Source organism: Macrotis lagotis, chromosome 2 (genome assembly GCF_037893015.1).
Source record: "Macrotis lagotis isolate mMagLag1 chromosome 2, bilby.v1.9.chrom.fasta, whole genome shotgun sequence".
NCBI lineage: Eukaryota > Metazoa > Chordata > Mammalia > Peramelemorphia > Peramelidae > Macrotis > Macrotis lagotis.
The window spans coordinates 44537323-44560431 of NC_133659.1; the positions used below are offsets into that span (position 1 = coordinate 44537323).

At 39.9% G+C, this 23109-nt stretch overlaps 1 protein-coding gene across 1 annotated transcript in view; it reads left to right on the top strand.

The window, feature by feature from the left end:
• Nucleotides 1–5843: 5843 nt before the first annotated feature.
• MCOLN2 (mucolipin TRP cation channel 2) overlaps nt 5844–23109 on the top strand; it is an 80857-nt gene continuing 63591 nt past the window's right edge. The window contains exon 1 of the mRNA XM_074221777.1: nt 5844–6165. Within this exon, the coding sequence (XP_074077878.1) occupies nt 6068–6165 (98 nt within the window). The 5' untranslated portion in view covers nt 5844–6067. The remainder of the gene's footprint in view (nt 6166–23109) is intronic.

A 23109-nucleotide genomic window follows, 5' to 3' on the forward strand; every position in this document is an offset into this window, starting at 1 on the left:
CTAAACTCCATATCCCCTTGAGCATCTGTCTAGCTCTTAAATGTATGTTGCATTTAAAAATCAGACCTCAAAATTCTTCAAGGTAGCAGGGTTGATTTATTTGTATTTTTTTCCCCCACTGCAAAGTTTTCTGTTTTATTTGGGACAATCTTAAGAAATTATTTGTGAGAATTTCTTATAAGCAAAAGTCCCCTAATGTATTATCCTCTTTAGAAGTGTTTGTGGCACTTCATGATGTTCCAGCATTTTGGAGTTAATAGATTTGTCAAAAAAAAAATGGTTTTCCTTGGAGCAGGGAAAGCTTTTGTCCCTTGACATTGTTTTCCTCTCTTCTTGTCTTATATCTTTTCCAACTTCCATTTAAATCAACCCACCATCTGGGTCCCTTTCCTCCATCTCCCTCCCTCTCTTGACCACATCCTCCCACAAGCAGAAGGAGAGTCACTCTCATTTATTAAAGCTTGAACCACGATAGCTTGAGAAGGATGCCTGGCCTCCTTGCTTTCTTGTAGGCATGCCATAAATCCAGTGCAGTCCAATGTGAGCAGCCCAGAAAGAAGGCATTGACAAATGGGGACATTTGTACCCAACATATCTGCAGTGTTGATAACACACGTTCTGAAAGGAAGACCAGTGGGTGTGAGGAAGGTAATGACATTGGTGAAAGCATCAGAGAAATGCTCCAATGAGGAAATGCCTTTTGGAACTTGCATTCTTAAGCCAAGTCTGAAATGGAAAGGACCCTAGGTTCAGAGTGAGGAGATAGAGGCTCTAGTCCTAAATCTGCCGAAAGGAAACAGTGAAAGACATTTATTAAACTCCTTTGCGACAGATATCAAGGAGGCTATTTGGCACAGTCTGGAGAGAGTTAGTCTCTGAATCAGGAAAATTTTTATAAAAAGCCTTTTACAAAAAGTAACTGTGTGACCCTGGACAAATCACTCAGTGCCCAGAAAAATCTTTGGGTCTGTAAGGTGCACCTATCTGGAGTAATAGAGGGATTTTGTAATTAATCATAATCATTAACAAAAATTATAGGTATGATATAAATAAATATATATAAAATAAATATGGGTATATATAATTCACATTGATACAATATACAGTTACACACACATATACACGCATTGTGTCTCAATAACTTTAATAATCTAAAAGTTCATTAATTCTTTTGGAATCTATATAGCAAGGAAATCATGGATCTGGGCTAAATTTGTATATATATGTATGTGTATTGTAAATATCTATGTAGGTGTATATATTGATATGTGTATTAGATATTATGTGTGTATGTATATACATGTTATCTTTAACAGATGGCAATCTCCTGATTTATGTATTTAGTTTGTTTAAGTTCACTAAGTCTCTCTCTATCTCTGAGTATACCATCCTTTTCTGACCTCTTTCCTTCCTTCAGTTTGTTTCTTACAGTTAGCAAGATCCAAGACACTGTCCCCTACCCTGAACCCACTGTCCTCTCTTCATTCCCCGCTAATATAAAACCCTGGGCATCAGAGGTATTTCTTTTTCCTTTCTTCTTCAAACTTTCCCTCTTCTTTCTCTCCCTCCATCCAGTCCTTCCTCCCACCCTCCCTTCTTCCCTTCATCTTTCCCTCCCTCCCTTCCCTTTTTCCCTCCCTCCCTCTCTTCCTCTCTTCTTCACTCCCTCCCTCCCTTCCTTCCATCCCTCCTTCCTTTCCCCCACTCCCTTCTCTGTCTCTCCTTCCCTCCCTCCCTCCCTTCTCTCCTTCCTTCCTTCCCTCCCTCCCTGCCTATTTTCCTCCCTCCTTCCCTTTTCTTATTTGGCAGCTAGGTGGTGCCTGGCTATAAGCTGGGGCGAAAGTTAGGGAGGTCTGACTTCAACATTTACTAGGCTGTGTGGCTCTAAGCAAATTACTTAACTTCTGTTTTCTTTAGTTTCCCTATTTATAAAATGGATGTACCAATCCACCTCCCAGCATGGTTGTGAGGAGCCAATGAGAATATTTATAAAGCTCTTAGACTGGTAAAATGGAGGGGGAGAGAGAGAGAGAGAGAGAGAGAGAGAGAGAGAGAGAGAGAGAGAGAGAAAGTGCTATATAAATGCTAGTTATTATTGTTAAAATGAAGGTATTGAACTAAATAACCTTAAAAATTGTGTAATTCTAGGATCAGTTATTAAAGTCCTTCAACCAACATCAGAATCAGAGATCCTCAGAGGAGAAATGCTCCTTTCACACCTGATCAAGAATCTTCTCAACATGGTCAAATCAATAGGTCAACAAACATTTATTAAGTGCCCATTATGTATGTGTAGGAAGTGTTCAGAGAGGGCTGGCATTTCTGGTATGAGGGCTTGCTGAGCCCCTTTCCGGATTGCTCATCCACCTTTGGTGTCTACTAGTCACCCAACTCTTAATGCATCTCTAAGACACTGGAACAGTCACTCCTCAATAAACCTTTTTTTTTTTGACGGATGAGCCACACTAGCTTGAAAGGAAGCTACAAACCTCAAACTCCTTGATGGGGTAGGGAATGTCTACTTCATGTCTATGAAGACTTCTCTTGGTGAAATGAGCAGAGGAGAACAATTTGTTCCAATGGCCCTGAAGACCAGAGGAACTATGGAGCTTAGAGTTTGACCAGACATCAAAGACACTAGGAGTATCCACAGCATCCCAGACCATTGCCAGTCATCCTGACTTTTGTCTTGCCTCTGCAATTAGATGACTCTGGAAGAGAGGCTGACAACATTGTGTAATTCTGCCTCCCTTGAGTCCAAATGACAACATCATCCAATCAGATACTATTGAATGAAAGATGGACTGGAGTCCATTGGAGAGGGAGAGTCTTGAGGCAAGGCTAGCAACTAGGAGTGTCCAGGTGTGACACGATGAGGGGAAGTTGCTGTAGCAGAGGAGAGAAGGGAGCCAAGATGAGAGATGTTCTGAAGACAGAATGGAGAGGATTTTACAATTGATTGTATATCAAGGGAGAGTGGGAATGAGCAGTCAAGTATAATACTCAGATTGTTAGCCTGGTGGTGTTCTTTACAGAAATGGAGAAGTTAGGAAGAGGGTAGGGTTTTGGAGGAATAGATGACTTCTGTTTTGAATGTATTGAGGTTTACAAGTTGTCATTTCTTTGCCAAGGGGGAGGGATTCAGGTTATTGGGTTTGTTTTTTTTTTACAAAATCCAGAATAATTTAGAATGTCAGAATTTTGTTCTACCTTTGTTGTTCAGTAGTGTCCAATTCTTCATGATTCCATTTTGGGGTTTTCTTGGCAAAGATACTAGAATAGTTTGTCATTTCTTTCCCCAACTCATTTTGCAGATGAGGGAACTGAGCAAATAGGATTAAATGACGTCTCCAGAATCACAAAGCTAGTAAGTGTCCCAGACCAGATTGGAATTCAGAGGGTTGTCTACCCAGCACTCTATCTACTGTGTCATTGAGCTATCCCATTCTACTTTTTGGATAATCCTAATTATTATTCCTAATTATAGGGCATTTCCCCCCCCAACATTAAACCTGTATTTGTTTCTAAATCAGAAGATTTAGAGATCATTTCGTTCAGGTCCAACCTTTTATAGATAGGACCTGAGGACCCAAGACTTGAGTTAAATGGCTTGAAACCTTTGAACCAATTACTATTAATAATAACTATTCATAACTTTCCATTTGGCTGGATTCTAACTGTGGGCCAGGGGTTCATCTGCCTTCTTCAAAGGGAACATCCTGTCTGTTCAAGCCTGACTTTTACAATATGCTAAGAAAGCAACAGATCATTTATTTCGAGGACTGCCATTTATCATTACACATGTAGATTCAGAAAAACAGAGTGGAAAGAGACCCCTTGTCCAAAACAAATCTGAACAAGAACATACACCTCCAGCACAGGCCCTGGTTCATAGTAGGCTCTTAAATAAATATTGATTGAGATCTGAGAAGTGATCATTCATCCTTTTTATGAAAACCTCAAGTGAAGGGGAAGTCATCAGTAACTGTTGTTATTTTTTGTCATTTTTCTGTTGTGTCAGATGCTTCGTGACCACATTTGGGATTTTCTTGGCAAAGATATTGAAGTGGTTTGCTATTTCCTTCTGGGGAAACTCTGCGATTCTGCCAATTCAAAGAAGAAGAAGAGCTATCATTTGTTTAATGATTTAATGTTTGCAAAGCACTTTACAGATAGTTCATTTTATCCTCTAACAGCTCTTGAGAATCAGATGAGATTGTAATGGCCATTTTACAGATGAGGAACCTGGAGACAGAGCTTAATGGTCTGAGGGGAGATTTAAACTTAGAACTATCCAAAAGGGGATTGTCTACCTATAATTGCTGGTGTCTTCCCCTTCACTAGGGGGTTCCCCCCCCCAAATGGTGGATGACCCCTTATTACATATCAATTAATAAAGAGTGAAAGCTAGGTGGTGTCATAGTTTATGGAGGGTCAAGAACACTCATTTTTCTGAATTAAAATCTGACTTCAGACACTTTCTAGCTGTGTGATCCTGGTCAAGTCACTTCACTCTGCCTCAGTTTTCTCATCTGTAAAAAGAGCTGGAGAAGGAAATGGCAAACCATTCCTGTATCTTGGTCAAGAAAAGTCCAAACAGGGTTACGAAGGGTCACACATGACTGAATAACAAATAAATGATAGTTGACTGAATGCTCATATTCCAGACTGAAACAATTCATCTTCAAGTTTTCCAGTTTGAAGACCCAGCGCTCCCTTAGAAATCAGAATCATCACATTCTGCCAAATTAAGATAGGGATAAGGTGAGTTACCTTACGTACACTGAAAACTGATAAGGACTTGAGATGTCACCTAATGGAATGGTGTCAGGCTCAATAATAGAAATGAGGAAACTGAGGCCAACAGTGTTGGAAAGGCAACATCCTGTCTGTTCAAACTTGATTTTTACAGTATACTGAGGAAGCAACAGAGCATTTAATTCGAGGACAGCCATTTATCAATAGACATGTAAATTGACAAAAATACAGTGGAAAGAGATCCCAGAGGGTCTCTAATTCAAAACAAATCTGAACCATACCTCCAGCATGGACCTGGAAACGGACCCTCGTGGCAGCATATTTACTTAGAAAACTACCTATTAACTTTGTTTTGTTTTATTTTTGTTTATTTTCTTTACTGTTTCCAAATTACATTTCAATCCAATTCTTCCTGGGGTCAGGAAGTTTGACCTAAGTTATCTAGGAATCACCTCGTTTTACAGAAGAAACTGGGCTTGGTGAAGTGACTTGTCCAAAGTCACACAGGTGGAGAGGGCAGAATTTGAACCTAGATCTGCTAGATCTCTGTATCTGGTACTCTTTCCACCCCACCGGACCTTCCTCCTCGAAGAAAGCTGCTCAGGGGCAGTGATGGCATGAGAGGCACAAGAATTGGTTTTGAGTGAGGGGATGCTGTGCCAAGTCATTCGTCTCATTTTTCTCCTCCTTCTGGGTCCAGGTATGAAGCAGCACAACTAGAGATGGCCCTGGACGCGAGGCACTCAGGGTTAAGTGATTTGCCCAAGGTCACCCAGCCGGTGAGAGTCCACTGTCGGAAGCTGGATTCGAACTCAAGTCCTCTTGACTTCAAGGCCTTCAAGAAGGAAACGATCCTGGGATGATCTTCCAAATCCGACTTGTTTGGTTGTGTCACCTCCTGCGCGGAGGACGGATGGGTTGGACCTGTCCCCGACTGAGGCTACTGGCCCTCACCCCAGGCTGCAACCTTGGGGCGGGGGCCAGGATCCAGGAGCGTGAAGTGCTCATGGACTGGGCGGGCCGGGATCGGGCTGCCCGCTCGGGAACCCCGCCCCCCAAACTTTTTTCCAAAGTCACGAGCGCTCTGGCAAAACTTCATCTCTAGAGTAAGGTCGGGTAGCTGCTGGACAGAGGTGCCGCCCAGCCCGGCCCCCGCCCCTCCAGGCTCTGGGCTGGCAGTCACTGCCCGCAGAGGTACCCGGAGAGGTGGGTGAGCAGGTGAGAGCACCCCTGAGGCCTCCACGTGACACCTGCTGGCTGGGTGGCCTTCCTCTTCCTGCAGCTCCTCCTCCTCCTCCTGCACCTCCCTATGGCTCAGCATTGCCGCCCGCTGCCCCGGGGGCCGGACGTCATGGACTTGCCCGTGAGATTCCCCCCGAAAAGTAACTCCTGGGGGGCCGGCAACAGGTCAGTGCCACACCCTGGAGCCTCGGGCTTGGGGGCCCTGGCGGACGGGGGGGGTGTGGAATGGAGGGGGTCACTTGTGCGATCTCGGGGCGCTGGATGAAGAGTTGAGGGGCCAGAGAGATCACCGCCTTCCCCTCCTCCCAGACCTCAGTCGGAGAGTGATCCCTTGGCCCCTGGCTTGTCGCCTGGCTTCTCCTTTCACCTGCCTGCCCCTTACCATTTATCTCCCCTTCCAGTCCCCCCACCCCGAATTTTCAGGCCCTCCCCCCACTCCCATCCGACTTTTCTCATCTCCTAACTCTGGGACCCCTGGATGGCCTGTCACGTGGGTGCTGAAACTTTCCAGCTCTCCCAAGTTCACGGCCGGCCAGGGTCCTCTCCCTAGGGCGCCCACTGGAGCAGCTGCAGCCGGACAGTGAGGTGGTCATTTAGAGCCGGGGGCGGAAACCAGTATGTTCGCCCTGCGGGGAGGGACACAGAGAAGCCTTTGAGACCCTGGGTTCCGCCCGCCAGGCTCCCAGGCTCCGGGTCACCCCTCACCCCTATTAACTCAACTCTACCCTTGGGTCTTTAGAGCCTCCATGACCTCCCAGTCCAAGGGGTCAGTCCTGGGGGCGAGAGAAAGAGGCGAGCCAAGAAGGATGGGTTCCTCCCTCTGCTTGCTTCAACCCTTTGGAACTGGTGGGCAAACGTGTGTGTGTGTGTGTGTGTGTGTGTGTGTGTGTGTGTGTGAGAGAGAGAGAGAGAGAGAGAGAGAGAGAGAGAGAGAGAGAGAGAGAGAGAGAGATGGACTGGCTTTGTATCTGTTCCAAGTAACTTATTCTGAATGGTTGAGCCTTGGAAACTTTTGAAAGCCAACGAAATCTACTCTGGAAGTCTTATCTTATCGTTCAGGCAAGGGACACAGATCAAATTTTTCCAGGCCGGCCATCAGGTGAGCCTTTTCCTGGGCTCCTCTGGCAGGCCTCTGACCTGGTTTGTTTTTTTGTTTTGTTTTGTGGATGACTCCATTCTCCTAGAGGTTCTCTGGCTTCCTCTCCCCTTGTGTGTCACCCTCAATCAGACGACCAAATCCTAGCCTTCCCCAGTGGAACAAACTGGTCTTTCACTTAGGCTGGTGGGTTTTAATTTGGTTAACCCCAATTCCCTCTCTTGGTGGAGAGATACCATGCCACCAGGCTGGATCCACCCAAGCCCCCTTCTTCCTCCTCTTTATGAGAGAGGACATAGTTCAGACCTATAAAAGAACTATTGGCAGTTCAGTCTGACAGAAGGTAGCATATGTAAACATGCATATGTTCTCCCCGCCTTCCTCCAAAGCAAATACAGTGCTCAGTTGTGTTAGACTTACTTTAAATAATCTTTGGAGACTTTCCTGTTTCCCCCCAGAACAGACTTGCAGTATTACAGATGTGTTCAGTGCCCACCAGTGAGGGAAGAAGTGCCAGGGAGGGAGAAATAAACATTTCATATTCTCTAAAAACTAGTGCCTTCCTTCTCAGCTTTGTATAAAGTGGTTTGCATGCTATCAGATTGTGAATGAATTGAAAAATGGTGACTGTTTTGGCCTTTCTTGGTAAGCACTGTGTCTGATACTAGGTAAGGTCTTAATAAAAAAAAAATTTATTGACATGACTCAATAGATTTGAAGTGAACTCTAAGCCCATCCATGGTACAACTGGTGCATAATAGTTACTTTAAAAATGCGAGTTGAACCAGACTGTTTGACATACATTTTTGAATTAGAACTGTGGGCTCCTTGAAGGAAGCCATTGTCCTTGTATCCTCAAAGAAAATACTTCAGAAATACTGGTAGGGTAGATGCAGTGGATAGAGCACTACCCCTGGAGTCAGGAGGACCTGAGTTCAAATCCAGCCTCAGACACTTCATACTTACTGTGTGACTTTGGGCAAGTCACTTAACCTCATTGCCCCTCAAACCCTCCAGACCCAAGAAATACTGGGTTGAAAAAGGCTAAAAAATACCTATGCTCATTTATGATGAAGCTAATTTAATTGAATCTTAAGAATCTTACCTCCATGTATTACCCTTTAGCATCTTTCCTTTGGTCTAAATAATTATCTAAATACTCAGGGAGACTTTTTTCCCTTCAATTAAAATAAAAAAGAAATACAGAGAAGTAAACACTTGCCCCACTTGCCCAGGGACACCTAACTGGTAAGAGGAGTAAAGTACCCCCTCCTTTTACCAAGATGAATCTGAACATAAATGACTTTAGGTGGGAACAGGTAGAGAGGAGTTCTGCCTTTGCAGAGATCTGGCACAGAACAGCCACTGACCTGATGATTTACTTCTGCAGCTCTCTGGCCACCCTGAGAATTTTTTGATCAAACAACTCAAATTCTGGAAAGTCAGGTTTCTTCATTATGCTCCTTAAGAGGAAGGACTTTTTTTTTTTGATGTTTTTTTTTTTTCCTGTTTCCCTGGCTCTTAGCTCTGCTCCAGTCACATAATAAATGTTTTTTAACTATCAGAGTAAGAGTCATGGGACCAGAACTCTAATTTGGCTTCTGTCCCAGAACAGTGAGATGGTGGGGAAATCATTTAACTCTCTGGGCCTCAGTTTCCTCTTTTGTAAAATAGAGGGAGAAGAGGGTGGATTAGTTCATTTTGAGGGTCCCTTCCTTTCTAGATCTAGTGTAACTTCACCCAACCTTAAAGGAATGAAGCTTGGTGGTGGAGGAAGGGGGAAAAGTCTACCAAAGACCCACCAATCCTTCTCTTGGATTTTTGCAAAGTACAAAAGCACTCAAAAACTATCCCTGCCTCAAAAGCCTATTGCAATGAACCTCCAAACACCACACCCTTTTCTTTTGACAAAAACCAGGTCATTCTATTGGATCGCCTTCCAGAATTGGCTTGTTTTCCCAGGCTCTCCAGACCTTTGCCTTCATAGCCAATGACTGGGCTAGCTATGGTCCACTCACTGAGGTGGGGCAAGTGTTTCATTCTGCTTTGCCTAGGTGCCTTCCCTCTCTCCCAGCTTCCTCCTCCTTGCTTGAGAACCACAGTGTATGTAACAACTTTAAACTATAATATAAAATTTAACATGTTAACAATGAGAAAGATTAAAAAAAAACCTAGGACGCCTCCCCCAAAAGGCTTACCAAATTAAAAAAAGAAAAGAAACTGAAGTCGTAAACTAATCTCTTTGGCCAGTAAAAATTAAGGTGATATGGAAGGAAAAAAGTTCTTTTAGAAAGAACATCAAACTAAGTATATTTCCTGAGCCTGGCCCATTTCTTCCAGATATGGAAGAGTTTTTGTCTCACAGCTTTAGAGCTGTGAGACTTACAGATGGGGAAACTGAGGGCAAAGGAGGTGAAGTAACTTGCCCGAGGTCATGTGGACAGCAATTATCAGAATACAAGTCCAGTACTTTCCCACTGTACTAGATGCCAGTCATGATAAGGACTGCTAAGCATCTGGATGACTGGAGATGGCCCTGGATGGCAATGGGAGACCTTGGCCTTTTTAAGCTAAGGGCTTTAACTGAGCCAAAGATCTTTAACTGAGGCAATGCCCATTTGGTGATTTAGGCTAGGTAAGAGAGAGATGAAGCTAAGAATGGTTTTACTAATTGAAAAAAAAAATCAAACTGGGAGGGTAACACCCTCAAGGTCTCTCAGTGACCTTCCAGATTGTAGGACAAACTGGGAATACTAAGAAAGAGAAAAGAGATAACAATCTAGGAAAAGAATAAATTAGAGATAATCAGTTTAGGGAAGAGGAAAGTAGGTGGATTAATGTATTAGATTGCTGGATTTGTAGTCTGGAAGACAGTTACCAGTTAAGTGTCCTTGGGCAAGTCACTTAACCCTGTTTACCCCAGTTTCTTTCTTGGTAAAATGAGCTGGAGAAAGAAGTGGCAAACCACTCCAGTCAGCATCTTTGCCAAAAAACCCCACAAAATGGACCACAAAAGCATAGGATACAACTGAAAAAAAAAAAAAACCTGAACATATACACGTAAAACATTTACCAGAAAAATGATTTGATCGTGTTTAATAATAATTCCTCTAATGTTTTCAACTTCTTAAGTAGGCTTTCATAGAGATAAAGACTCTTGAGGCCTAGATAAAACATCTGAGGCTGTTCCTTAGAGGATCACCACCATATCAAACTCTATAGCTAAAATTCATGAAGAAATCATGCTGAGAAGAAAGTGTTAATGATGATTCTTCATTCCTTCTTGGGGCTCATAGGAATATAATATAACTGTCTTTCCCATTAAGGATTTCTTTATGGAATCATTGAAAACATTTCTTGCTAATTGTTGAAAAGATTCAGGAGCAGGCCCTTCTTGGGGAATGGCGACAAAAATGTCAACTGAGGGATTTGGGGGTTTCTTGCTTAAAAGGGGTGGGCTCATTCTGAAAGAAGAGGAGGGATCATACTTCCAAAAATTATTGTGAAATCAAAACAAAAGATATCAAAAGAACTTTTTTTTTTTTTTTAAAAAGGTTATTGTTAAGGAAAGCTCCCAGCTAACAAGACAGCTGCTTCTATACCAGGCCGTATTCCAGTGTTGCTTGAGAATGGAGTTTCCCCTCCATGACTTAGTCCACTCTTTCCTCTATTGACTGGACGTTTCCCCTTAGGAAGATACTCTTTCTTTGTGATGTGACCTTTAATACTACATAGTTGGAGTTCTCCTTTTGGGTACAATCAGTGTGTGGGCAGAGATGATTTTACCAAGAATTCTTTTTTGGGGAAGTTCCTGTCTATATATTTCTTCTCCTCCTCCTCGTCCTCCTCCTTCCTCTTCTCTTCCTTCTCCTCTTTCTTCTTCTTCTTCTTCTTCTCCTCCTCCTTCTTCTTCTTCTTCTTCTTCTTCTTCTTCTTCTTCTTCTCCTCCTTCTTCTTCTCCTTCTCCTTCTTCTTCTCCTCCTCCTCCTTCTTCTTCTCCTTCTTCTTCTTCCTTCTCTTCCTCCTCCTTCTCGTCCTCCACCTCCTTCTCCTCCTCTTCCTTCCTCCTCCTCCTCCTTCTTCTTTTACTATTTGGATAGAAGGAAGGGACTAAGGATTTATAGAAAGTCAAAGATTACCTCAGTTAGTCCTCACAAAAGCTTCTGAGAAACGTGCTATTATTATCATCCTCATTTTACAGTTGAGGCAAACAGAGGTTAAATGACTTACCAAGGATACAGGGAGAAGAAATGCTCTCAGGATTTGGCCTCTGGCTTTCTTGACCAGCCCTGCATTCTGCCATCCGACACCTGGCTGCTATTCAAACTGAGACCTGGGAAAGAATTAGCTTAAAAAAGTCAAGATCTCCCTCTGCAGTCAGAGTCAACTCCGGTTGTACTGATCCACTGGCCACTGGACCGGAGGAGAAAGTGAGGCTGGTGACTTTGGACTGCTCTGTCTTCTTTAAATCCAATTCATTTGCAGTTCATGGTATGCCTTCCCTGATACCCTGGTTATCTTTGAGAAAGAGGGATCAAGAACAACCATTACCACGACTACCACCATTGCTGCTGCTACTCAGAGTTGGAGAGACTTGGAAAAAGCCTTTCTTTGAGATTATCTCCCTCGTACACTGTATATATCTGGCATATTCAGTTGCTTTTGTGTATGACTAAGCAAATAAGCCATGTGTCTCCCTTATTCAAGTGTGTTTTCTTTGAGGTCAGGGGCTGTGTTTTTGCCTTTTTTTGTATCCTTTGAACTTAAAAAATTTTTATTGACTGCAAACTGATTTTTAATGACAATCAAATAAACATATATGACTGGGTCCTAATTTATTAAAGTGGGGACAGTGGTCTAATAAGTTTTTAGAATTTTGACCTTCAGCATTTTTTAACCATAATTGAAAAATAAATTTTGAGAGGGATAGCCCTTAAACGAGAGGCAATATGGAATAGTGGATAGAAACCTGGAAAGATAAATTCAAATGTCACTTGTAACATACACTAGCTGTCTCTTAATCCTTCATTTCTCCAGGAAACTCTTTAAGCCTACAAGCTGCTGTGTAAGAGCTAACCTCCAATTGCAGAGAGAGAATCTCCTCATTTGGATATAAGGTCTAATCTGAAAAAGTGACCTAGAACATTTATGGTCATAGAGAACAGAAGTCCTTCAGCCTGGAGAAGAAATTCCCTGGGTTGACCAAAAATGCTGTCTTTGAGGATTTGGAGGCCAAACAATGGGGAAGAGGGGTTGTTGTTTGTCCTTTCTTAAAGAGGATCATGACATCTGAGAGGTGATACCATGACATGAAAGTGAATTGGATTTGAGTGAGGGGGGCTGTGCTAAGTCACCAGCTTCATTTTCTCCTCCAGAGTCATCTGGGTCTAGGGGCCAGATGTGAATCAGGATGATTGGCGATGACCCTGAATGCAAGGCAATCAGAGTTAAATGACTTGTGCAAGGTCACACAGCTAGATTTCAGGATCAGAGTTCTACCCATTTATTGGGCTTTTTGGGGAGCTTTTCATGTTAAAGACAGGGCAAAATGTTGGTTGTGATGGACAGACACATTTAAAACATGTCAAAACTGCTTTAGTGAATGAAATCTGTGAATTCATCTACTTGGGTACTTTGTTCATGGTCATGGATAGTGAAAATCCACACAATGTGTGGTATTTGCCTGTGTTTCTTTAAATCTTCTAAATGCCAATAATAATCATAATAATAGAGCACTATTTACACACATATATACAAATACACATGTGCAAACTTTTAGGTTTGCATAGTGGTTTACAAATATCTCATTTCAAAAAATATTTTTTAATTTAGTATTTTATTTTTCTTCAGTTACATGTAAAAATAATTTTTAACATTCATTGTTTAAAACCTTTTGCTCCAGATTTTCTCCCTTCTTCCCTCCCCACCTCCCACCCCATATTGAAATGGCTAGCAATTTGTAGTCAAGCAAAATATTCCCATAATAGTCGGTTGTAAAAGCAAGTATAGATAAAAATAAAAACCTCAAGAAGAATAAAAAGTATGCCTCATTCTGTATTCAGACCATCAGTTCTTTCTCTGGGAAAGGAAAGCAATTTTTCATCTTAAGTCCTTCAGAATTGTCTTAGATAATTTTGCTGCTGAGAAAAGCTAAGTCATTGACAGTTGCTCATCCTCCAGTTTACAAATATTATTTCATTGGATTATAACAATAACCCTGGGAGTTAGGTGCTGTTTATTATCCCCATTTTATAGATGAGGGAATTGAGGCAATTAGAGGTGACTTGATTTGCCCAGGGACACACATAGAGTATGAGTAGTGATGAGGTCACAGAGTCTTCCTGACCCTAACTGTGTCCACTATCCATTGAAGCAGTTACCTGCCCCTATACATACTGTACTGGAGGTTTTGCCTCTGATTTTTTTTTTTCTCGTTTTTTTTATTATTTGGTGGAAAACAGTTAACCCATTCTTTAAATTTGTTGAATCTGTTGAAAAAGTTCTGAAATTTGAGTTTGGAAGCATGAGAATCAAAGTCTTTCCTTGATGCCAGCTATGAGACTCCAGGCAGCTACTCAATGTCTTCTAAGGCTGAGGATATTTAATTTGAAGAAAGATTGTGGTCCGTGTTAGTAGGGTTTTCATACCACAATTATCTATCCTTCTAGATCTTTCTTCTATTTCTCTGCTAAACTCCTTTTCCCAGTCATTTAAAAAAAAAATTAAATGACATGCCCAGGTTCACACAGCTGATAACTATCAAAATGTCTGACTGAGGTCACATTCTCAGGTCTTCCTAACTGCAGGGCTCTAACAACTACATCACCTGATCCCATTTCATTTTTTAAAAAATAAACGTTTATTGATGTCTTCTATTTCTTTAAAAAAATTTTTTTTGGAATTCATTTTGAGTCTGAATTCTTCCTTCCTGCCTCCCAAACCTGCATTAGAAAAGGCCAATCTCTGACATGGATACATATATGTGGAAGCATACAATACATACTTCCATATATCAGTTATCAGTTCTTTCTCCAGAGGTGGATAGCATTTTCCTTCATAAATCCCTCAGTTGATTTGAATAATCAAATAATCAGAATAATTTAGTTACTCTTTGAACAGTATGGCTATTACTGGGGTTCTGTTCATTTCACTCTTCATCATTTCATACTTGCATAGCTAACTGGTACTGTAGACAGAGCATCAGCCCTGGAGTCAGGAGACTCAAGTTCAAATCCAACTTCAAACACTTGATTGAGTTGTGTGACCTTGGGCAAGTCACTTATTTCTGATTTCCTTGAATCCAGGGTCACTTCCCATAGTCCTGATTCATATCTGGTCACTAGACCCAGATGGTTCTGGAAGAGAAGGCTGGTGACTTAGCATAGTACCCCCCCCCCCCAATCCAATTCATTGCTTGTTGTCATGGCACCATCTCCCTGATGTCATGATCTTTTTGGAGAATGAATGACAAAAACATCATCATTATTTCATGCAAGTCTTTTCATGTTTTTATAAAACCAACCAGCTCTTCATTTCTTACAGCACAGTAATATTCCCTTCTAGTCATATACCATAACTTATTCAGTCTTTCCTCAGTTGATGGGCATTTCCTTAATTTTCAATTCTTAGCCACCTCAGAGCTGTTATAAATATTTTAGAACATATAGGTTCTTTTTCTTTTCTTCTGATCACCTTAGGAAAGAGATCTAATAATGGTATAGCTTGGTCAAAGTTTTATAAATCTTTGTGCATTATTCCAGATTGCTCTCCAAAATGACTGGATCAGTTTACAATTCCATCAATAGTGTGTAAGTGTCCCATTTCTCCCACATCCCTTCTAGCATCATTTTAGCCAGTCTGATAGGTGTGAGATGATCCCTCACTTGTTACTTATATCATCACAATTATCCCATGTAATGTATCCCTCCCCAAACTCTTCCCAGAGACCCATCCCATATAACAAAGTAATTTTTTTAGAGAGGAGAACAATCTGCCTAACTGATCAATATATTGAAAATCTAAGTTTGTTTGGAATTTTCTATTTTGGGAGGTTTATTCTGGAGTAGATCATGATTTCATTAAAACTGAAAATTCCTAATGAGGAAATACATGTGCAATGTATAATACCCATGAACCTCTTACCTCCACAAAGAAGTGGGCTAGAAGTATCCTTTTATATATCTTCATTTAAGTCCGACTTGATAGTTAAAGTTTTGTTACAGTTTCTTTTTTTTTCTTTTCTAGAGGCAATTGGGAATGGGTGACAACCAAAATCTCAGTTTGTAAGCAAAGATCTTTCTGATTCCAGAGTCAGTGCTCTATCCACTAAAGCACCTAGTTGCCCCTATTACATTTCCTTTTGTCTCTTTGATATATGGTTCCTTCAGTTGACTTTATAATCACTGTGTCTGTTGTCTTTACTTCTAAACTCTACAGCCTGACTTCTAACCTCATCATTCAGCTGAACAGCCTTCCTCAAAGTTACCACTTGATCAAATCTAATGACTGTTTTCCTCAGTCATGCTTCCTGGCTTCTGTAACTTTTGATACTGTTGGTGCTTTTCCTCCTCTTTGGGGGATTTTTTTTAGGGGGGATGTCTGCTTACAGCTTCAGTCAAGGGCCTCCTGACAAACTTGTCAGTATTTTCCAAGGTTCTGTTCTGGACCCTCTACTCTTTCCCCTCTATGCTACTTATCATTGGTGATCTTAATTATCATTTAATTATCATCTAAATATCCAGCCCCAGTCTCCTGAAGTCATTACCAATAGCCTCCTGAGTATCAACTACATGAATCTTTGGCATCTTAAACTAAAAGTTCCAAAACAGAACTTCGTATCTGTTCCCCACAAACTCTTTCTTCTTCAGACTTATTTATTAAGGCCTAGGACATCACCATTATTCCATTCCTTCAAGCTCATATCTTTATGGTCATGCCCAACTCTTCACACAAGTTCAAATCTGATCTCAGACATTTGCTTAACCTGTGTCTTTTCAGTTTCCCCAGCTGTCAAATGGGAATAACACCTACTTCCCAGGATTGTTGAAAGGCCAAATGAGAATATTTGTAAAAAGCTCTTTGAACAAAATAGAACATATTCAATCCATTGCTATATTTTCTCATTTCTACTTTTTTTCCTCCCTCAGAATTATCATCCTATTTCAGACCTTATCTCTTCTTGTGTGGCCTCTTATTCTGAATCAAATATTTCTGTATTATAATCTAGTATCTCATAAAACTTGGCTCTGATTATGTTACCTCATGTTCAATAAACTCCAAGTGCTCCTTATTATGTCCAGGATCAAATGTGAAATTCATCTGGCATTTAAAGGTCTTGTAAACTAGTCTCTCTAATGGCTTAGCATAGTGTCTAACACATAATAATAATTGTTTTTTTTCTTCTCAATCAAAATTCTGTAATTGCCACCCTAAAGAGGGTAGAGCCTGGGGGAAAAAAAAAACAGGATTTAGAATCTGAGGAATGGATTCAAATTTCATTTTTACTACCTACTATCCAAGTCATCTGGGACAAATCATGTAGCTTGCCTCACTGGACTTCAGTTTCTTCCTCTGTAAAATCAGATTTTTTCCTAAATGAATCTCTGGCATCCTTTCTAGTTCTAAATCTGATATGTGAGTCCTTCATTCACAGAATTACATGTAGAGAGCTCCAACCTAGTGATTGGGGGGGCCAACTCTGGAACCACCTTGGGGATTTGGTTGGGTACTTAGTTTCTAGACTGTGCTAAATATAACCTTCAACTGACTTTGTCCTTTTATCTTCAAAAGTTTCCATTGGTGTTGCACTTGTATGCTGTTTTAGTTGTGTCCTGCTGGCAGGAAAGTTCTCTTGTTGAAGGGACTTGACCTAAGGTTTGAAGGAAACTAGAGTTTTAATGGTGAGGAGGGAGAACATTCTAGAGACAGGAACAGTCTGAACTATACTTATCCAGGGATGTCCATCAAATGGTAGATCAAATGAAAAAGACTTTTTTTTTTACCCAATCCAATTTTTAACTTTTAAATCAAAATTAAAATTAGTTTCTTGTCATGTTTTCCTTCTTCCTGAAGACATCATTCTAAATTTTGCTTTCTCATCCAAGAAAACCAAACATGAGGGGAAATTAATTTGAATACAAAGCTGGATGCCCTAATTAGCTTCCTGAACCATGATTCAAAATATAATAAATTCAAATTGTTAATATTACTTTTCTGAAGATTTTCTCATATTCTTAAAAACTTCTAGAAGTAAAGATTAAAGAATTTGCTTTGTTAAGGATCTCAGAGGTTCATCTCATCTTTAAATAGAAATTCTCCTTACAACATTCCTGACTCATGTTATAGCAATTGGCTTGAAGCCTTTAGCCCACTACCTCCTGAAGCTCCATTGTCCTTTTTTAGTCAACTCTGGAGGAATTATATCCTTTCCATCAAGACAGAATCTACCTCTTTGGCATCAACCCCGTTACTCCTTGTTCTGCCCTCTGGGACCAACCAGAAAAAAGTCTAATTTCTATTCAGTATGTGACAGCTCCATTGGGGTACATAAACTAAGGAGACTTCTTATCTAATCGAAGTTTATCATAGACAGACTGCTTCTGACAATTTGCTGCTGCCATTCTTGGAACACTGAGAAAAGTAAGTTTGACCAAGGGGTACATCCCATGTGGACATTTAGCTCCCACTTTCCTGGTGACTGATTAGCACCCGTTATCTGCTTAGTCATTGAGGGGGTCTTGATAAGAGTTTGCAGCTGAAACAAGAACTATGTTATTTAGCGGGTAAAACTTTAAAAGAAAATATCAAATATATATCAGGAACCAGAGTCAGATTAAAATGTAATTGGGAAATATTTAGTAAAATAAATAAAAATACAACCAATATGTGGTCCAAAGAGTTGCTTTTGTATGGGTCTGTGTCCTCATTTTTAGCTGAATTGTATACCTCTCCTTCTAAATAACAATTGCAAATAGATTTTTAAAAAAGACTTTGAAAATTTATGTCCACAGCAGTCCAGATAAACTGTACAGACTAGTCTGTAGGCTTCCTGGCCTCTAGACATGATCACCCTGAAGGCAAAGTAGAGTCTGGAACAGCTGTGCCAAAAATCAGCTGAAGGACCATTTGAGAAACCCTTAGCAGGGCACGAGGGTACCTACCTTGTATTCCTAACAGATGCTATCCATCTGTTCTGTGGTGAGAGATTTCCTATATCAAGGTACTAGTGGTTTCTCCTTTAAGGTATCTATTCAGTATAATAGCACAGTGCATGGAGCTCAGAGACTAGTCAGAAATATTCATTTTTCTGAGTCAGATGTAGCCTCAGATACTTACTAGCTATGTCACGTCACCCTGTCTGCCTCAGTTTCCCAATCTGCAAAATGAACCAAAGAAGAAAATGGCAAATCACTCCAGTGTTTTTGCCACAAAAATCCCAAATAGGTTGGACATGACTGAAAAATGACTGAACAACAAAACAAAAAAAAATGTGATCCCATTTGTCTGTCTTAAAATGTGATGTTCAGAACTGAACTCAGTGTCCTTAAGTTAAATTGTTCTATTTTCTAAACCAAGAAGTTACTGATTTGCTGAGATTAGAATGATTAAATAGCTGTGGTAATCTTGTCATTAACTACCAAAGTTACCTGTGTTGGGCTCCTTCCTTCCTTCCTTCCTTCCTTCCTTCCTTCCTTCCTTCCTTCCTTCCTTCCTTCCTTCCTTCCTTCCTTCCTTCCTTCCTCCCTCCCTCTGTCTGTCCGTGTCTCTCTCTCTCTCTCTCTCATTTCTTTTTTTCCTTTCTCCCTCTTACCCCTCCTCCCTTCCTTTCTTGCATTTTCTTTTCTCCTCTCTCCCCCTCTTCCTCCTTCACTCCCTCCTCCTTTCTTCCTCCTTACTCTGATGTCAGAGACATTGTTGAGTTGCTTCTTCAACTCCCACCACTCTGACCTCAGGCTTTTCATTTTATGGGCCCTTTCAAAGTCTGCCTTCTCCCAACTCTAAGTCAACTGTGTGGGTGGCCAGCCAGACCAATGTTAGCTTTGTTTTAATGTTTCAAAGTAAGTTTTCCTCCTAGCAGGCTGGTTCTAACTCTGAGATAGATTGAATTTATAAAGCCCCAAGGTCCTCATTTTTCCCTCTCTAGTTTATGAAAAAAGTAAATAATTCATAAGGTGTGTAGTTATTTCTGTTCATTTCTTCTGAGTGTAATGCAATGAAGAGATCTTAAATGTCATCAGCTTGTTGTTGGGTTTATACATTTAAATTTTCATTCCTCCTTGTTCCTTATATGTTGAGATGGTGGCTGACCCACTGTTCTGCTGTTTTCTTTTTTCTCAGCCTTTTGCAGTTGAAGATGCAGAATGACTTTCATTTGCTGACATTGAATCCTCTCTTTTAGGGTTTACATTACAGCTTTCTACTTCTTGGAGATCTGTGGGCATGCTTTAGTCTTTAGCTCTCTTTATTCTGAGATGACTGAGATGATTTTGCCTAGATATGATTATTCTCATTTTACAAATTAAGGAACTGAGTCCCATAGAGTGGGGATGTGGCTAATAAGTAAGATGTGGCTAATAAGAGAAGTAAGAAGAAAACTAGTATTTATATAGTTTTGAGATCAACTAAATAAATGCTTGCCGGGCAGCTAGGTGGTGCAATGGATAGAATTCTGTTCCTGAGGACACAAAGCTATGTGTTCAGATTTGGTCTTAGACATTTCTTCTCCTAGCTCTGTGGCTCTGGGCAAGTCACTTAACCACTACCTCAGTTTTCTAAGCTGGAAAATGGGGATACTAATAACATCAAACTCCCAAGTTTGTTATGAGACTAAAATGAATAAATATATGTAAAGCATTTTGCAAGTTTTAAAATGCCATTTGAATGCTAGTAATAGTGGGAGTAGTTGTTATCTTATAGTAGTAGTAATGATTTTGTGGTAATAATAGTAGTAGCAGCAGCAATAGCAGGAGTAGGAGTAGGAGTAGCATTTCATTTGCCCCTCACCACCACTCTAGGAGCTGGGTGCTAGTTTTATCATCCTCATTCTACATTGGAGAAAACAAGGCTAGATGGGTTAGGTGACTCACCCAGGGTCACACAATCAGTAAGTGTCACATTTGAACCCAGGTCTTAAACCCAAGTCCAACACTACCCACTGTGTAACCAAGCTACTAAACTGAGGCTCTCCTCTCCCTGAGTCTGATGGTCCGCCTCCATTACACTATGCTCCTACAGAATGATTTAACAGAGAAAGCATTAGCCCTAGTTTCAGAAGTTTCAGAAGACCTGGGTTCAATGGATTCCAAAAGTTCCTATCAATGTGGTCATGAGCATGGTACCTTGGTTGGAGTCAGGCAAGTATTGAGTTCAAATTCTAATTCTATCATGGACTCTGAGCAAGTAATTGAGCCCCTTTATTGGAAAAAAATGATGGAGTTAGGCCAGATTTCAGAGGACACTTAACTTTAAATCTATAATTCTTTGGTCTTCAGATATTTAATGTCTGAGTCCCAGCTTCCCCAGCTACAAAATGGGAATAACTTAGCTAGTGTTATCTAACCTCACATGATAATAGTGAGGAAGTCTCTTTGAAACTGAGAAGCATAATATGACTGTAAATCACAATAATCTCCTCTCTTACTTCCCAATTCTGTTTTAACGGTAGAGATAGAGAAGGTTAATCACTGCTTTTATCATTTGTTCATTAGAAGAGCAAACAAAAGAATTGAGAAAGCTTCAAAGTTTCCACTATTTGTCATAGGTTACCAACATTTTGAAACAAATGTGTCATTTCCCCCCCTTCATTCATCATCCCTAGTAACTAATTTGTTGTTCTTCTGATGGGGCTGACTATCCATAACCCCATTTGGGGTTTTCTTGGCAGAAATACTAGTTTGCCATTTCTTTCTCCAACTCATTCTATAGATGAGGAAACTGAGGCCCAGAAGTGTCTGAGGCTACATTTGAACTCAACTTCAGAAGGGGTTACTCTATTTACTGTGCCACCTAGTTGCCCACCTAGCCTATAGTAAGAACCTAATAAATGTGTGTTGATTGTACATATATGCTATGCATCATAATATATAGTATTAATAAAATGAAATTGTTCAGGGATTAAAAACTGCAGATAATCAGCAGTGGATTATTATGTACACTGAAAGACTAACGAGGTAACTAATTTGTTGAGGAAACATTATTTCTTAAGTACCTTGACTAGCTTATAATAAAATCAATTTGGAAAATTAATAACAACTTCATGAAACAGAAAGTAATAGATAATCTATGAGCCTTAAGGCAGCAATTATTTTTGTTTCTTCTAAACTCGTTAAAGTAGATAATATAGGTTAAAAATGATTAAAATAATGTAGGAGCTTAATATTCCTGGGGGGGGGGGGGAACTGCTTCAAAGATGAACATGTCATTTTATTCCCTGGTCTAATTTTATTCTAGGATATCCCTTGGAATGTCCTTTCTTTTGATGATTGTCCATCTTTTTCATTGAATAGGCTCGGATTTATAGGAAGGATCATTGGGTGTCGCAACTTGAGAGCCTTTACTTTTCCCACTATATATATTTTTAGTTCCTTCTCTAGTTTTTAGTGGCTATGGAATTACTATAGTGTGCAAACTTCCTTCCCTTTCTTTTTCTGGATTTTTGTCCTGACAGCTTGTGAAATTTGTTCTTTGTTATTGGAAATGTTCCATGTAGTCACTAGGTATTCTGACCTTTCAAACATGTTTCCTCAAGCTTTTGCTTCATTTTGTTTTGTTTTCTTGGAGGAAAAATCTGTGGGTTCTTTTGATTTTTTCCCTATATAGTCATAAGTTCTGGATAATATTCTTGTATCATTCTGTTTTATAGTGTTCAAGTATTTTTACTTGCCATATTTTTCTGCAAGACCTTTGATTCTTAAGATGGTTTTAAGGTCAATAGCTTTGACCTATACAGAAAACAGATGTTTTTCAATTAAAAAAATAAAACATTTTTGTCTTTTGCCTCTTGTCTACCTGATTATTGTCTACTTTAGAATTTTCATATTCTGACTCTGTAAATGTCCTTGATCTTTGGGAAAGTCGTCTATTTGGATTCCATTTTTTCCCCTAGTCTACTAATTGAATTTTTATTACTGCCTTGAGTATTAGAACTTCTAACATCCTACCTGTTTCTTTCTCTTCTTGATTCCATTTCTCTTTTGGGTCATTTTGGAAGTTCTAATTGTAATTCCATGCTTTTTACATTCCACAGGATTATTTAATCCACCATCTCGTTGGTTACACGACATAGAAATTAGACGTGGATTTTGTTTTTTATATTTTTGGTCTGGACCTATGATTCTATAGATGAAGAATTCCCAGATTAGAAAACTCCCTTCAATAATGCAGATAAACAATCATTCCGCAGTCTTTTTATTTAGAATGGAATGCTAAAATTTTAAGTGACTTATCCAAGATCACACGACCAGAATGTATCTAAATTTGTACTTGAACCTAAATCTTTCTGGTTTTGACGTAGTCTATGCATTATACTGTGTGGCTTGGATCAACTATATGTGAGTTTTTTTCAACATTCTAAAAAATTTTAAAACTTGAATGACTAGTGTAGACTATTAAATTTACTTATAGAAAGTTAATTTAATTTGTAAGTGGTAGAAGCAAAACTTTTCCTTTTTTTCTATTTGGTACATCTTCTCTGGATCAAAAATTGATCTTTTTTATTTCTTCTACAATTTTGTCTCTGATTTTTATCAATTGATACTTTAATTAGGAGACATTGAGGTAAAAATAATACTAATGAAAGGTAGGTGTTCATTTCAGCCAAATGGTTAAAGTAGCAAAACTTAATACATCTAAAACTAAATTTATATTACCTTGGGAATTCATTCTCTTTTCTTAAATTCTCATATTAGTTAATTTAATCCAACAAACATTTATTAAATACCTACTGTGTATATAGAACCTTTGGGGACTATATAAAGACAAAAATAGAAACATTTTATTTCTATTAATTAGAACAC